The following is a 15,368-nucleotide window of genomic DNA, read 5'->3' as shown; positions in this document are numbered from 1 at the left end:
TACGATCAAAACGGTCAATGAGAAGTTTGAGCAGCAGTCGAAGCGCGCCATAGTTATGAGATACATCTGCATCTGCATCTGCTACACGTAAAGTTAAATCAGTTTTACAGTGTTCTGAATCATTTTAGTGCCTAATATCGGTATACAAACTTGCGACATGCATCCTTGCAGGAGACAACCTGGAGTGCCCTGCTCGGTACCTGCAAGAATGGCGTCAGCTCCTTGCTCGAATCAATGAATGTGCAAGTCAACTTTTAGCGCCTAATATGAGAGCATCACCGCGACTACCGACACAAGCAATTACCCAAAACAAATGCCGCTACCTGGCCGTCCAAATGCATTGTTTCTACGAATCCTTGCCTTGAGCCCGTCGTTCTTTAGGCACAGCAGGGATCAATAGAACAAGAGATCAAGTTTCGATTGCGACGACAAGCTCGTCTTTCTCTTTGTCAGTCCTTGCTGTAGGTTCTTGGGCTGCTCCAGGGCCGTGAATCGCTTTGCGACTTGACATACCTATCCACACATGCATGTATCTCGCGGATGGACTATCTGTCCCTGTTATTATTTTGATATTAATTATGCCGTGAGTCGTCTGAGACTGCCATCATAATGGAGCTGTTGTAATCTTGTTTGTGTTTATAGGGTTGTGAATTTAGACGCTTGCCATGTTTACAGAAGTCAACGCAAAATTCTGTTGGCTGCTAACGTTAGGTGTACATACACTGCAAAAATCTGTCACCTTCCTCTTATCCCAGCCCAACCCATCAACCGGGACCCTGGCATCTGGGCCCCTCCTTGTTTCCATCAGTTGGCAGCTGGCTATTTCTCTTCACTCTTCTGCATTCTAAGTCCATAGATTTTATCTTTTTAAATAGTACACGGCTGTTTATTCTTCACCTTCCAGCACCTATCGCGACTCATCTGGATCACCATCTCCCCGTCATAAGCCATTACTCAGTCAACCAAGTTACCTACAATAGCTTGCTGGCTCACCTTGGAACCAATATAGCACACCAGCTAGCACTGATACTTTTGTTTGATCCTGGTAAAATACTGTGCTGGGCCGCTACTACGCAACACGACCCTGCCGCACCAAGATCGCAATTGGAGTACCTACCGCAATCATCTTCTGGTTATCTTGACTCTATTTCATCTGGAGCAGTTCATCTGGGCGATTTCGGTATTAGGTATCATTGATACGAAAGGCGAAAAAAAACATAGACATACTCTCTTTGCGATACCGACCAACCGAGCACTTACAAGCACCACCCCTCTTCCCCCACTTCAACTTCCATACCAACCTACCTATCTTACCGACAATCAAAGAAATTAGACGCTTGTCGCATCCTACAAACATACATTACGAAAGTTGAACGAATTCACGACACAGACCATTAACGACTTGGACATACGAGCGCTCTCTTTATTCCGATCTCGCATTACCATATAGACCCTGCACAGTCGCGCACAAGCAGACTGAACGAACCAAACACAATGAACGGCACACAATCTCCCGACGCCCAGAAGGCCTTGAATGCCAACAGCAACGGATCAAACAGCAACAATAGCAGTCTGGCGGCTAAGAAGCGCAAGAAGGATCTGAAGCCTATAATCACCATGGAGGGTGCAAACCAGACAGATGAGTATGTATAAGATATTTATTTGTTCGTCGTGTTATCTCTGTTTATCTTCCGTTCTGCATTACCCTCGTTACTTTCCATCCTGTCTTGGTTCTGGCAAACTTCCACTAGCCTTGGAAATTTCATGGTCGCACCTTGTTCTGCTTGTCGCATTGAAACCGCCCGAACGAAGTCTGCGTGGTCTACTCAAGTGATTTGTGACCGCTGGTCTTTTGCACGAGCTACGGCGTCACCAACAAGTTTTGGTGCGCATTGGTACCTGCGATTGTCCATCCACAGAATACGGGATTTTGCTACGGACATGAAACTACGCTCACGGCTTGCTTATGTCTGGCGATTGGCAAAAGTCAATGGCGGTCCCAACCATGCAAACATCATCCTATTCAGGTGCCCAGGAAACACTCAACAACATGGCGTGGCATGCTGTGTCACCTCACAGGGAACAGCCGTGAAGCAAGTTGAAACAAGTGTGGACATTGCTCACAGCGGCATTGTTCCCTTTGCACTGAGCCTCTGGGGGACTGTGGGCTTGGGCCTTGATAGGACGACACGACCCCATAAATCTTGGGCATTCACCAACCTTGAATCCCTCGATCGATCACTGGGCCCCTCTGTACCTGATCTCAGCCTGGCCTGCCCTGGTAGAGGTGCACTTGGTCACTCGCCTACTGCACCTTTCGAGGTGCCTGGGGCTGCCCTTGGCTAATGAAAGCGGAGGACGATGAGAATGTGATTGCCATAGTGGTTGTCCCTATGGCTGTCTGATTTACAACCACCTGACTTGTGTGTCTGCCATTCTGCCATCACTGCGCATTCAGCATTCACGTTCCCTGTCTTTCAGAAGGTTCTTGGTGAGCTGAACATTTGGACTTGAGCTCTCAAAGACCCTTTTATTCGCCGGGCGGGACGCTCCGTGTTGCGCCGCGTGCCAGCCATCCCATGGCCTTTGGCAGGGCCCTAGAGAACTGAAAGCCAAGCGAGTGCAGATCCGCAAAGACGCTGAGCCCAGAGTCAAAGAATCAAAACCAAAGACAAGGAGCACGCCCCCGACCTCTGGTTAATCTCCAACAAATCTCCCTCGTCTTGGCCTGGCCTGTCTTTATATATATATTATTTTCCCCTTCCTTTGCTTCCCTCTCCTATTGCTCTTTGCCATAGCTTGCAGACGCCCGCGACCGCTATCGTCACCTAACATACACCTTGGTCATCATCGTCATTTTCACAAGATCCTTGTTCTTTCTCTCTTCTTTCCCTATTCCCCGCCCATCGTCCGCCACACCACTCACCAGCGTAACCTTTGCGTACTCTTGCCTCGATTATAACCACTTTCGCTGCCCAATTGACTTGGACGTGCTCCTAAAGCCAAGGAGTGCAGAGTGCAAAGAAGAAGAACCAGCGCCCGGCTTATTTATTACCAGCGTAAGCTGCGTCATGTAAAGACACCATGAGCAGCTTTCTCAAATCAAGGTTGCACCTCCCTACCCCGTTGACGCTCTTCCATTACATGCTGGCGCCCAGGATTGGGCTTTGGGCTGTTGGTAGTTTAGGGTCTGAGGTTCGACGCGCTGGTTCCATGAATGCATTGCGCCAGCACGTCTTGACTCGTTGCTACCTTATCTTCTTGGATGATGTTTTGATGCTTCCCCGCCATTTCACCACTCCCAAGCCCAATCCGGAAAAGGTCCCCCACCACGCGCAAGGCCATCAGCGCTTTCGCCGCCGTCGCTCTCCCACCAAATCTTGCGACCGTGGTTGTTTGTTCAGATTGCATTGGCTCCGCCATTATTTTCATTCATCATCAGACCCTTGCCTTCGTGCGCTGATATTTGCCGCATACCAAGATACATTCTGGGCCATCACTAACCTCTTTTCTCCTATTCTAGATCTCACCAACTCTCGGCCATGGCCCACTCCCCCTCATCCTCGTCCGTCGAAGACGCCGCCGAAAACACTGCAGACGAGGAAGATTCTGAAGACTACTGCAAAGGTGGTTACCACCCAGTACAGGTTGGAGAGAAGTTTAAAGACGGAAAATACACAGTCGTTCGCAAGCTAGGATGGGGCCATTTCTCAACCGTCTGGCTTTCCCGAGACAACACCAACGGCAAACATGTTGCTCTCAAGGTCGTCCGCTCCGCCGCCCACTATACCGAGACCGCCATCGACGAGATCAAGCTTCTCAATAAGATTGTTCAGGCCAAGCCCGACCACCCAGGTCGCAAGCATGTTGTGAGTCTTTTGGACTCGTTTGAGCACAAGGGACCTCATGGCACCCACGTATGTATGGTTTTCGAGGTCCTAGGAGAGAACTTGCTCGGCCTCATCAAGCGTTGGAACCATCGTGGTATTCCCATGCCCCTTGTAAAACAAATCACAAAGCAGGTGCTTCTCGGCCTCGATTACCTCCATCGCGAATGCGGTATCATCCACACCGATCTCAAACCAGAAAACGTTCTTATTGAGATTGGAGACGTCGAGCAGATTGTTAAGCGTGTCGTTAAGCCCGAAGCTGCTGAGAAAGAGAACAATCGTAACGGACGGCGACGTCGAAGAACTCTCATCACTGGCAGTCAACCACTCCCATCTCCCCTCAACACGAGCTTCAACCAGTCCAACCTTTTTCCCTCACCGACCCCCCACTCGAGTCTTGCTGGTGTTTTGAACGATGGTAAGTCGCTCAGGCATTCCCATTGCCTTGTCCTATTCGATAGAAACATGGCTAATACATTATGCCAATAGGCAAATCATCAAATGAGGCATCCCCTAAGCCATCCGACGACGCTCAGAAGCAACGAGAAAAGTCAGCGTAAGCTAATTATCCTCACCAAATAAAAGTTTGTTCAAATACTGACAACGAACTTGAAGCGACCTTCTCAGCCGTGAGGTCTCTGGCATTTCTCTGGACAAATCAAGCTCCCCCCCTGCCGCAGCAGGCGATAAGCGCAAGGCTGAAGATGCGCATGCCTTCGACGTTATCAGCGTCAAGATTGCAGACCTGGGTAATGCTTGCTGGGTCAACCATCACTTTACCAACGACATTCAGACAAGACAATATAGATCGCCGGAAGTAATTTTGGGTTCGAAATGGGGTGCTAGCACTGATGTATGGAGTATGGCAGCTATGGTATGGGCCCCCAAACTCTTGATGAGGCTGTCACAGCTCTTGCTAACATGACTGCAATTACTAGGTGTTTGAGTTGATTACAGGTGACTACTTGTTTGATCCCCAGTCAGGCACCAAGTATGGTAAGGACGACGATCATATCGCCCAGATCATTGAACTTCTTGGACCGTTTCCCAAATCTTTATGTCTCAGTGGCAAGTGGAGTCAAGAGATCTTCAATCGAAAGGGAGAGTTGCGGAACATTCACCGACTTAGACACTGGGCTCTAACAGATGTCCTACGCGAAAAATATCACTTCAAAGAAGACGAAGCAAAGCGTATTGCAGACTTCTTGACCCCAATGTTGGAGCTGGTTCCCGACAAGCGAGCCAACGCAGGTGGTATGGCAGGCCATAACTGGTTAGAGGACACGCCCGGCATGAAAGGATTGAAAATTGAAGGCTTGGAGGTTGGTGGTCGCGGTGAGGGCATCGACGGGTGGTCGACGGAGGTGAGGAAGAGATAGAAGGACTATAGACGCTCCGGACATGTCGAATACAGAGGAACGAATGAACACAAGCCGACATTCTAGGCCATCCAGATGATGCGGATGACTAGTCTTTTTTTGTTGATGACCCACGCGGCCCTAGGTGCTACACTTGTGCATCTGTTCGGACCAAGGCAATCTCCTCAAAGCCGCATGATTTCTCGTCTTTTTGGACAGGAAAAAGGTTTCATACTTAACCAATTGCTCAGCGTGCCTTGGTTTTGGCCATGAAGAGATATTGGGGTACATATGTTGGACTTGCACTATTACATGAAAGTCTCAAGAGTTGCATTGTTGAAATTAGTCACAGGACTATGTAGGTGAAAATGATAGACTTGACTTGTTTCACAGCGACTGATGTAAAATAATTTGCGCCCAATGCACAAGGCTATACAGCACCCAATGTGATTAAAACTAGTGCTGGTTTGCATGTGTCGACATGTAAAGGCAAAGGATTTATCAACGTGAAGGGCGTTTCAAGCTTCTACACCGAACGATCAATCATCATAGTCTACTTTCTAGAGCAGTAATCTAAGTTAGAAGTAATTAAGGGATAACGGAAGTTACGTCTTCGTAAGTGGAAAATCGAGTAAAGAAACAGTAGCATATACGTATTTCCTCCAAGGCTCATATAATGTAGATAGGTAGCTTTCAAAACGTTCGATTATTAATAAATGCCATAAACCCCATCTCCGTAATTTGTCAATACTTTCGTGGTCGTGCAGGACTACATTGTAGATCGATACATCTCATTTCTTTCCATTACCCCCCTTGCGTTTTCTGGTGTTTGCAGCGGGACCATCATTGGGCGTGCTCACATCGACCATGGGGGGCTCACTGTCTTCAGGAGCGAACTTCTCATGAACACTGTCGCCATCAGTCTCTGCGTTTTTGGCGGCGTCCAGAACCTCGTTCATGATACGCCTCCCTTCGTCTAGCTCTCCGTTCGAGGCACCACATGACATACATCTCCATTGTCCAAGCTCGCTCAACGTCTTAGTTCCGGGGGGGGCCTGGCCATTTACAACTCGGCACGATTGGCAGATAAGAACGATACGATTCTTGGGGGCGGTCTCATCCTCGCCAAGGAGGACATCGAAGATACGGTCGTACCAGTGAGTTTCAGGGGCAGCGGTCGAGTAGGAAGAGTAACTTCTCTGCGGCAGCGGGGGTGGAGGAGGAGGCTGAGGGGTACCGGGAGCTGAAGGAGGTGGCAGAGGTGTAGACCATTCGGCATTAGGAGCGAATTCGGCACCGGGTTCCATGGGGTTTGGGCCTGGCATAGGACTGTGAGCCCGCTGGATGTTGGCTGTTGGAGGAGGAGGCATGCGCGTTCGACCTGGAGGCCCCTGGCCAGGGGCAGCATGTTGTTGCTTGCCAGACGTCTTGTCTGTATTCTGCTCGCCATCCTTCTTCTTGCTCTTATTGTCAGCCCCGCCGTACTTCTCGATTAACTCCATAGTGGAGTCATATTTGGTGGCCTCCTTGAGTTTCTGGATCGTCTTTGCGCGCTCTTGCTGATGCTCTCTAAGACGGGCACTGAGAGTCTCGATGCGAAAGCTGTAGTACGTAGCGAGGGTCGTGCGCGTTACGTAGATACTGTCACAATTTCGTCAGTTTGTAAGTCGCATTGCCTACGTTCGGTGAAGAGCTTACAGCACCGGACCGCCTGTAAGACCGCCCCATTCGAAAGCACCGAGGTTGTCATATCCGACGACAAGAAGAAGGACGATCGCATAAACGAGATAAGCAAAGCTGAGGTATAGTGTCCAAATGACACGGGCGCGGCGAGAGCTTGCGCGGAAGTTGTCGAGCGAGGCCTGAGCATCATTGATCTTAGTCGAAAGCGTAGAAAGGGTTTTTTCGAAGGAAGCGGTGTCGGAGGATTCGCCCTACCAAGGATATGTTAGCAATTGCACTCTATTTCAGCAGAGACGAGGCATTACCCCCCAGGGCCAAAAGGCCACCATTTTAATCAAGAAGATAGATAGTGCAGGAAGGGCCAAGTATACAAAGAGAAGACAACAGAAGGAAAGAACACAAGGAAGGGAGAGTATGCCCAAGTGATGGGCGAAAAGAAAATATCGCAAGGCGAAGAAGAGATGAAGGGGAAAATAGAGAAAAGTGGCGATGTAAAGGAATGGTAGAATGTGAAGTTGAGTTGAACAAGTGCAAGGTGTGACCTCATTCAGCGGGCTCAGCTCATGTGGGCGACCTGAGGACCCAGGGGGAGAACAGGGAGGGCAGTTAGCCTGTGATAGCTCCACTGATGCTAAAAATGGGAGCTTGAGCTTCAATGGTCTACCCAGGATAAATGACAGATAGCATCAACTGAAACAATGTTCGCTAAATCAGGGGAGAATGTATACCAACAGGACTTATGGACGATTCTCCCTTCAATATGTTTCATTGTTACTAACTCAACTTACTTCTCAGAACATCACGATCAAGATACACGTCGTTTGCTTACAGGAGAACTAGACCTATATAGTACAAACGTTGTTATAGATCTGTCGTGTTAGTTATAGGACGCCTTGATTGTCAGCGAGTAGAACTCATTCACAATAACCGAAACGATTCGCTACCCTCTCGTCTTATCTTCTCTAATCTTGCTAAGGATGTCCATACGCCTATTTAAAACGCCAATACATAATATATACAGGTCATCTTGCACACCTCTCTGTGTTATATATAGTTCAGACTATAACCCATCCTACGCAGCTTCTATATCTCGGAAATGGGCTATTAAACTTTTCTGTCGCAAAGAGGGGCTCATCAGTTAAACTTGCACATATAGTAAACTAGGAAGGACTATTTCATCTAACTATCTGGATGCTTGTATGCCTGTCCGGGGAGAGGTAGGTATTAAATTCAAGTGTCTAAGCCACAGAAATACACGAGCCACATAATCTTTCCCCAGAAATTTTACGGTTACTAGTGGGTAGCAGAAAAGTTAGCATCCAAGGTTCAAGATACAAAAATAAATAACCTAAGAAGTATGGTTTGTACTGCATAGACTGGTCTATTTATTTCGTCTCTTGTGCTTGTAGCGGCTAACGTTTCTGGTACCCTGACGCATGGAAACACTGTAACTCTGTCCACTAACTAGCTACTTCTGCCAGCAGGGACCAAGAGCCTGCAACTCCTTTCATCATTTCAACCGCCAACAATCTCTCATTTGCCATGAAGGCGTTTTGTTGAGCTTCTTGACATTCCCTTCGTCTTCATTTCCCGGACACTCATTTACACATTCCTGTTTACTATCTCCAAGACTTACACCATTACCTACGTTGCGCGCGTCCCTTGGTCTCTAAGACGTTGGTCTTCGACTTGAGGGAGCCATCATGTTCCAAGTGAGTTCTGCCGTGACAGCTATCTGATCTGCGTTATACGTGCGGTCACTTACAATTGAACAGCGTTTCAAAAGCGCCATCGATCGGACCATTGCCGAGGAACAAGCCCGCCAGCAGACAGCCACCCAGTCGAGAAGCCCCTCTAGAACAGGCTCGACGTCGTCGCGCAAAGGCGATGCCACACCGGGTCAGCGCGCGAAGTCCCGAAAGCAAGCTTCCGATGTAGGCGACGCCCCCAACCCAGATCCTGCTGTATTTGAGGCCGCTTTCGTGATTGATGATAGTGACGAACCGAGTCGAGCTGCTACCCCATTGCCTCCTGCTGGTGCCGATGCCGACAATACCAATGGTCAAGAAAACGTGTTAGAAGGCAAGACTCCGGAAGGTCAGGGAGTCAAAGACGAAGCCAGTATGGACAAGGGTCAAGATGGTGTCACCGATGCTCCAGCAACTAAACCACAGGCACCGAAGCCTCAGGAGTTGAGCCCTGAGATTCGACAGAAGTTGCGCAAGTTGGAAAAGCTCGAGGCGACATATCCTGGTAAGCTCAACCCTATGATATTATAGATGTTTCTGGGACTGACCCCAATGTCTAGAACTGCTTCGCTCCTACCGTGTTGCCCATAGACGTGCCACGGCAATCGAGCCGTTCGAGAAAGCCCTTCGCGAGAACACACCCTTGACTTCTATCAGTGATCCCGATGCCCTTGTAGAATACCTCAACCAAGTGAACCTCCGGAGTGACATGGTGATGCAGGAACTGAAGAAGGTATCGACAGATAAGGAGGAACTGCAGAAAAAGTATAACGAAGCCGAAGAAAGGGCAAAAAAGCTGGAAGAAGAGCTAGCGACAGCGAAATCTGCAAGCGCTGATCAACCAAAGACGGGTGATTTGGAGACTTCTCAGGGTGCCCAGAACGATAAGAGTAAAGACACTTCCACAGAGGAGCCCGAAAAATCGAAATCCCCTGTGTCCTCTGTCATGGGCATGTTCTCACCCAAGCACAAGCCTCAAAAGCCACTCAGCGAGGTCGCCGAAACAAAGGGGTCTAACGAGGAGTTCTTTTCTTACGACGATGAGATCCCCCAGCTTCAGGCTGATGTTGCGTCAAAGTCCGAAGAGATTGAGAAACTTAAGTCTAAAGTCGAGGACCTCCAGAAGGAGCTCACTACAGCCAGAGAGACTAGTACTGGTTTAGTTGAAAGCCTGGAGAGTGCTACTAGAGAGCTGAGCGAGACTCGCGACGCTGCTACGGTAAAGGAATCGTTACAGGCCCAGCTTGATGACCGCAACAAGGAGATCACAAACCTCAATCAACGACTGGAGGAGGCACAGGCGCAACTCAAACAGCTAGAAGAGGACAAGAATGCGCATACAGTCAAGGTTGACGAACTCAAGGTTTCAATCGCATCGTCAGATAAGCGCGCAAGCCAGCTTGACGCAGAGTTGGCCAAGGCTTCTAACGCAAAAACCATTTCCAAGAAGCTGATCGATGACCTCAACAACCAGATTGACACCTTGAAGAAGGAAAGGTCCGATAGCGAGAGCAAGATTACCGATTTGACCAAGAGATTAGAATCCAAGCCCACGCCCGAAACGACTACACCTGCCGCAACACCAACGCCTACAGTTTCGCAACCCACGGCGGCCTCTGCTACAGCTGCCAGTGGCGGCGGTAAGAAGAAGAACAACAAGAAGAAGAAGGGCAAGGGCGGTGCCGGTGGTGCCGCAGCACCCTCTCAGGCTCCAGCAGCAGGAGGTCCCGTGGAAACTCTTGAGCCAGCAACTACTTCTGACGCCGCTGGAAATGCCGAGCTAGAGGCTGAGATTGCTAGACTCAAGGAAGAGGTTGTTGAAAAGGACATGCAAATCGATCGTCTTAGCAAGAAGCGTAAGACTGAGGAAGATTTACGGGAGGAGATCGAGTCACTGCAAGAGAACCTTCTCATGATTGGCCAAGATCATGTTGAGGCCAAGGACAAGATTAAGGATCTCGAAGCTGAGAAGTTGGAATTAAGGGCGCAGATTACTGATCTAGAAATGAAGATCAGTTCATCCACATCAGACGCCGAGGCTGGCTCCAAGCTGCAGAGCGAAATGGACTCCATCAGGACAGAATACAACGATCTTAAGGAGAAGACGTCTACTCTGCAAGCTGATCTTGGTGCCGCGCAACAATTGGCTCAAAACCGGTTCAAGGACCTGACAGAATTACGTGAGGTACTACAAAAGGCGCAGCCAGAGTTGAAGAGCCTACGCCAGGAATCCGCTACGTTGAAGACGACGAAAGAAGAGCTCGCCAACAAGACTAAGGAGCTCAGAGATATGGAGAAACGAGAGAAGGACCTAAAGCGGGATGTGGAACGTGCTCAGAAGCTATCCTCCGATCGCGAGACTGAGATCAAGAGTCTACAGGAGAAGCTGACTGTCGAGATCAACGCTAAGCTTCGCCTCGAGGATGCTCAGCGAGTTTCCGGACGAGACCTTCGTCGAAGCGAGGCCGAGAAGGCTGAAGTTGGTGCAAGGGCTGACAAGGCGGAGCAGGAGCTTCAGGCAGTGCAGGAGGAACTCGGCAAACTGCGACCCAAGGTGAAGGAGCTTGAAGAGCAAATGCACAAACTGAAGCGAGAGAAAACAGCAGCGCAGGAGGAGGTGGACTTCAAGACGCAGCAATACAGCAATGCCCAAGGTTTATTGAGCAGCATGCGAGACCAGACGGCCGAGATGTCACTACAACTGAAGGAATCCAAATCCCAAGCCGAGTCGTTGGAGGAGGAGTTGGCTGAAGTTCAGCGCTTGCTTCAGGAGCGGACACGCGAGGGCGAAACAATGCGACGGCTCTTGGCGGACGTTGACGAACGCGCCGACAACAAGGTACGAGATATGAGGGTACGAATGGAAGCTGCAGTCGAAGAGCGAGATCGAATCGAGGATGAGTCGGCCACCCTTGCACGGCGCAAAACACGAGAGACGGAAGATTTGAAACAGAAGCTGAAGGACCTCGAACGCGAGGTCAAGACTTTGACTCATGAGCGAGATGAGCTTGAGCAACGCGAAAAGGAGTGGCGCAAACGAAGGGAAGAGCTCGAGTCAGTCGAAGAAAAGGCTGAGGCAGAAGCCGACGAGCTCCGAACAACGGCGTTACAGCTCCGAACAGCCTTAGATGCATCAGAGAAGCAAGTCCGCGATGTGGAGAAGCAGCGAGCAGAACTTCGACGCATGCTGGAAGAGTCGAGGCAACGTTATGAGAAGTTATCCAAGGATCTCAAGGCAGCGCAGACCAAACTCGTAGCTAGTTCGAGCCGTAGTTCGTTTGATTCGGTACGAAGCGGAAGCAATGGTTCACCAGCTGGAGCCCCGGATACTGTCTACCTCAAGACAATCCTACTACAGTTCTTGGAGCAAAAGGACACCAAACTAAGAGCGCAGCTTGTACCAGTGCTTGGCAAGTTGTTGCGCTTCGACAAGTGAGTTACTTACTACCGACTGTATTCTAATAGACAGTGGCTAATCTGGTATCACTAGGATGGACGAGCAGAAGTGGCAGAAAGCTGTACAACATATTGAGGTTAAATAGATGGTGCAGGATGAAGCCAAAGGAGGATGGACAGGATATCATGGAACGGCGTTCGTGAGTTGGGTTTCACGTAGCTGAGATCTGTAACGGTACAGCTACAGAGATAATTGTAGGAATATTGTGAAATAAATGGACGTCACTGTTAGGAAGGAGCCTCAGTAATGTAAGGGATCGTGATGGTGTTGAAGTTGTCGAAGGTTGAGTGGGTCCCCAAGCTCCGGTTAGCCTCAATAGAAGTCATGACACTCAAAAATATGCAGAGATTACAGATTTATCTGGAGTCTTGGTTGGCTTGATTTATTGCAGCATTCGCCGTGTATTCCCTTTGTCGGCCTTCAATTGACCTTGGAGATCGCGATCATGGCCAGCAGAAGTACGGATCATTCATCATGCTGACTCCACGTCGACGTCATGATAAGACCTTCTCTAGCACAAAAAGAATGTGCAACTCCAATTGTTTTTCCATTGACGTGCTTTCTCTGGCCACGCCGGGCACTTTCCTCCGACAAGTTTCGTCATGGATAGAGCTTCTACGGCAGGAGAGCTGCATTGACCTCATGTTGGAGCTATGAGCTCGTCATGTGCGTAAATACAAGGACAAGGAGGAGGTTCATTCATGCTCATGACAGCCTCTTCCTGTCAGTTATTCCTTTTTATTGTGTAACTACCCCTCTTTTTTTCTGCATTTGAAATTTGAAATCCATATAAGAATCATGTCCAAGCAGCTCGCTCATATTCCTGGAGTTTCCAACTCCAGAAGCATTCTTGCCCCTACCCTCCGATTCACAGCGCCTCTGATTAAGAACTCTTGCGTCCCAGCTACAACCCAATTCAGAACCTTTCAAACAAGCATCCGGAGATATTTCCAATACACCACAAACAAGATGGCAGGCATACAACCAGCTAGCGGCGGCGAGCAGCGAGACTTTGCTCGCGACAGTCTTTTTGACCTCAAGGGCAGGGTCGCTCTTGTAACAGGTATGTTTGGTATCTCGACTCCTTTCTCAAAAACTATAGCTGATAATAAACAGGCGGTGGCTCTGGCATTGGCCTAATGGCTACCCAGGCTCTCGCTGTCAACGGAGCAAAGGTCTACATCACTGGCCGCACGAAGGAGAAGCTCGACCGTGTTGTCGAGAACTACGGCAAAAATATTGCCGGAGAGATCATTCCCATTCAGGCCGATATCGGTAACAAGGAGGGCATTCAGAAACTCTTGGATGAGTACAAGACCAAAGAGGACTGTCTATGCATCCTCGTCAACAACGCCGGTATCTCAAGCAACTCTTTCCAGGTTGAGGACAATTCCGCACAGGAGATGAAGGTGAACCTTTTCGACAACAAGGATGCCACCTTTGAGGACTGGAACCAAACATACAACACAAATGTTACTGGAACGTACTTCACCACCGCCGCCTTTCTGCCTCTTCTCCAGCAGAGCAGTGAGAAGAACCAAGGCTGGAGTTCTACCGTCATCAACATCAGTTCCATCAGTGGTTTGATTCAGAAATCTCAGCACCACTTTGCCTACAACGCTTCCAAGGGTGCTGCTGTTCACCTCACTCGCATGCTCGCCGCAGAAGTTGTTAGCAACAAGCTCAAGATTCGAGTCAACAGCATCGCCCCTGGTGTATTCCCGTCCGAGATGACCACTGACGGAAGCGACGAGGCCCAAAAGAGCTTCATCCCCAAAGAGAAATATGCCGAGAAGGTTCCCGCTGGACGGGCCGGCAAGGATCAGGACATGGCTGCCACTGTACTGTTCTTTGCCACAAACCAGTACTTGGTTGGACAGACACTTGCTGTCGATGGAGGCTACACAATTGCCGCTGGTCAGTAGAGAGTGAGAGTAAATACTCAAGTTATAATATTAGAACGAAACAATATTAATGAATGGGACATTATGATACAACAGGGTTTGACGATGGTTTCCTGGCGTGAAAAGTAACTGATCATTGTCTTGATATGCAACAGCAGGAAATAAAATGGTTACAATCATTTCAAGTTTGTCATGAGTAGAATATTGCCAAGAGCTGCTGGGTACACGTTAAATCATTGACAGGCTTCATAACAAGTTCTGTTTTTGCTATCACAAAAAAAAGACAGTCTTTAGATTGCCGGTAGGTCGGCAAAATAAAATACTCCGGTACAGGGAATCGAACCCTGGGCTCCGCGGTACTTGATCTCTCAGATTATGAGAGCGCGAAATGTTAGCCACTACACCATACCGGATTATAGTTAAAGAGATTTGACAGAATACATCATACACTCCAGAGCACGTTGCACAAGACCAACAACAGCATGGTTAGGGTCTTGACATCTCTATTTACCTAACAAACTAGTTCAATAATTAGTTTCTGCCCTTCTATTCTTCCTTGGTTTTATCGAGTGGCAGTCGTATGGTAGGCGACAAGGTACTGGCTCTCGAATTCACTTTAGAGTGTCGTGAATGATTGAAGGACTTGCATAGCTTTGATAGCGGTTCCAAGTCGATCTCCCATAACCTGGATGTAGCCAGCAAGTGTATTTGCCATTTCCCTGAAGTCTTTGGTCTTAACCTTTTCAAAAAGAGTCAGTTACTTTGTGGGAAACCGTCAAAACACAATCCCGCAACAAAGACTTGAAGCAGTCCGGTAGGCAAAGTTCAGACATTTATGGACATGACTGAATCTACCCATAAACTTAGGTACTCAGTGCCTCTTGACTATTGGAAACTTTGATCGTAAGGCCCTTAAGCCACGTCGCTACAGCCACATTTTACCACCTTTCTTTTTTGCCCTTCGCTCTCTCTTTTCCTTTACTCCACTTGATAAGCTCCCGCTGTCTGACTCCACCTCACCGAGATCCTGGTGCTCATGTCCCTTCCTAGCACACTCCCCCCTCACCAACCATGTACCAGGCCACCATAAGTAACCACAGAAGTACATACGACTGACTTGCAAGCCCTCACTGGTCCCCGCTGCAATGGCGGCTTCACCCGCTGTACCGCACGCACATCAAGAGACATCCATCCGTTCCCAGAAATATGGCTCACGCTTAACCTCTAGAGGAAGCGGCCGGCCCCCGGAGTAGTGTAGGGCTGAAGGGATTTTCTACCAAGAGTGCCCTACATGCATCCTGCTGCATTGCGACATTGGGCTACCAAAC

The 15,368-nt window shown here is 49.0% G+C and overlaps 5 protein-coding genes and 1 non-coding gene across 6 annotated transcripts; 4 read left to right on the top strand and 2 right to left on the bottom strand.

Annotated features, from left to right (window-relative positions):
- Positions 1 to 1,494: 1,494 nt before the first annotated feature.
- Positions 1,495 to 2,346, top strand: EDB82DRAFT_523827 (uncharacterized protein; the record flags this gene model as incomplete). Its single annotated transcript, XM_025734123.2, has 2 exons — positions 1,495 to 1,643; positions 1,752 to 2,346. The coding sequence occupies 2 exons, from the start codon at positions 1,495 to 1,497 to the stop codon at positions 2,344 to 2,346; spliced, it is 744 nt and encodes a 247-aa protein (XP_025584961.2).
- Positions 2,347 to 3,542: 1,196 nt separating this feature from the next.
- Positions 3,543 to 5,269, top strand: EDB82DRAFT_545071 (kinase-like domain-containing protein; the record flags this gene model as incomplete). Its single annotated transcript, XM_025734122.2, has 4 exons — positions 3,543 to 4,308; positions 4,380 to 4,446; positions 4,506 to 4,764; positions 4,829 to 5,269. 4 exons carry the CDS (start codon positions 3,543 to 3,545, stop codon positions 5,267 to 5,269), a joined length of 1,533 nt encoding a protein of 510 aa, XP_025584960.1.
- A 770-nt stretch (positions 5,270 to 6,039) lies between these two features.
- Positions 6,040 to 7,260, bottom strand: EDB82DRAFT_523825 (uncharacterized protein; the record flags this gene model as incomplete). Its single annotated transcript, XM_025734121.2, has 3 exons — positions 6,040 to 6,889; positions 6,947 to 7,182; positions 7,237 to 7,260. The coding sequence occupies 3 exons, from the start codon at positions 7,258 to 7,260 to the stop codon at positions 6,040 to 6,042; spliced, it is 1,110 nt and encodes a 369-aa protein (XP_025584959.2).
- A 1,066-nt stretch (positions 7,261 to 8,326) lies between these two features.
- EDB82DRAFT_566361 (uncharacterized protein) lies at positions 8,327 to 12,516 on the top strand. Its single transcript, XM_065609824.1, has 7 exons — positions 8,327 to 8,643; positions 8,707 to 9,184; positions 9,240 to 10,520; positions 10,551 to 11,162; positions 11,202 to 11,885; positions 11,919 to 12,111; positions 12,170 to 12,516. Exons 1-7 carry the CDS (start codon positions 8,635 to 8,637, stop codon positions 12,219 to 12,221), a joined length of 3,309 nt encoding a protein of 1,102 aa, XP_065464678.1. The 5' UTR covers positions 8,327 to 8,634; the 3' UTR covers positions 12,222 to 12,516.
- A 7-nt stretch (positions 12,517 to 12,523) lies between these two features.
- On the top strand, positions 12,524 to 14,368 carry EDB82DRAFT_497680 (uncharacterized protein). Its single transcript, XM_025734118.2, has 2 exons — positions 12,524 to 13,199; positions 13,253 to 14,368. The coding sequence occupies exons 1-2, from the start codon at positions 12,935 to 12,937 to the stop codon at positions 14,059 to 14,061; spliced, it is 1,074 nt and encodes a 357-aa protein (XP_025584957.2). The 5' UTR covers positions 12,524 to 12,934; the 3' UTR covers positions 14,062 to 14,368.
- On the bottom strand, positions 14,363 to 14,453 carry EDB82DRAFT_t88. The gene has a single exon. It is a non-coding gene; the product is annotated as a tRNA-Glu (tRNA).
- Between the last annotated feature and the right edge of the window lie 915 nt (positions 14,454 to 15,368).

Source organism: Fusarium venenatum (assembly GCF_020744135.1).
Source record: "Fusarium venenatum strain MPI-CAGE-CH-0201 chromosome Unknown EDB82scaffold_2, whole genome shotgun sequence".
NCBI lineage: Eukaryota > Fungi > Ascomycota > Sordariomycetes > Hypocreales > Nectriaceae > Fusarium > Fusarium venenatum.
The sequence above is the reverse complement of the archived record's forward strand: the minus strand, read 5'-3'. Positions and strand labels throughout refer to the sequence as shown.

Coding starts and splice junctions, on each gene's coding strand:
- EDB82DRAFT_497680 (XM_025734118.2), top strand. CDS start 12,935: ATGTCCAAGCAGCTCGCTCATATTCCTGGAGTTTCCAACTCCAGAAGC. Junction 13,200..13,252: donor CAGGGTCGCTCTTGTAACAG/GTATGTTTGGTA, acceptor GATAATAAACAG/GCGGTGGCTCTGGCATTGGC.
- EDB82DRAFT_566361 (XM_065609824.1), top strand. Junction 11,163..11,201: donor GGCCGAGAAGGCTGAAGTTG/GTGCAAGGGCTG, acceptor AGCTTCAGGCAG/TGCAGGAGGAACTCGGCAAA. Junction 11,886..11,918: donor GCTGGAAGAGTCGAGGCAAC/GTTATGAGAAGT, acceptor ATCTCAAGGCAG/CGCAGACCAAACTCGTAGCT.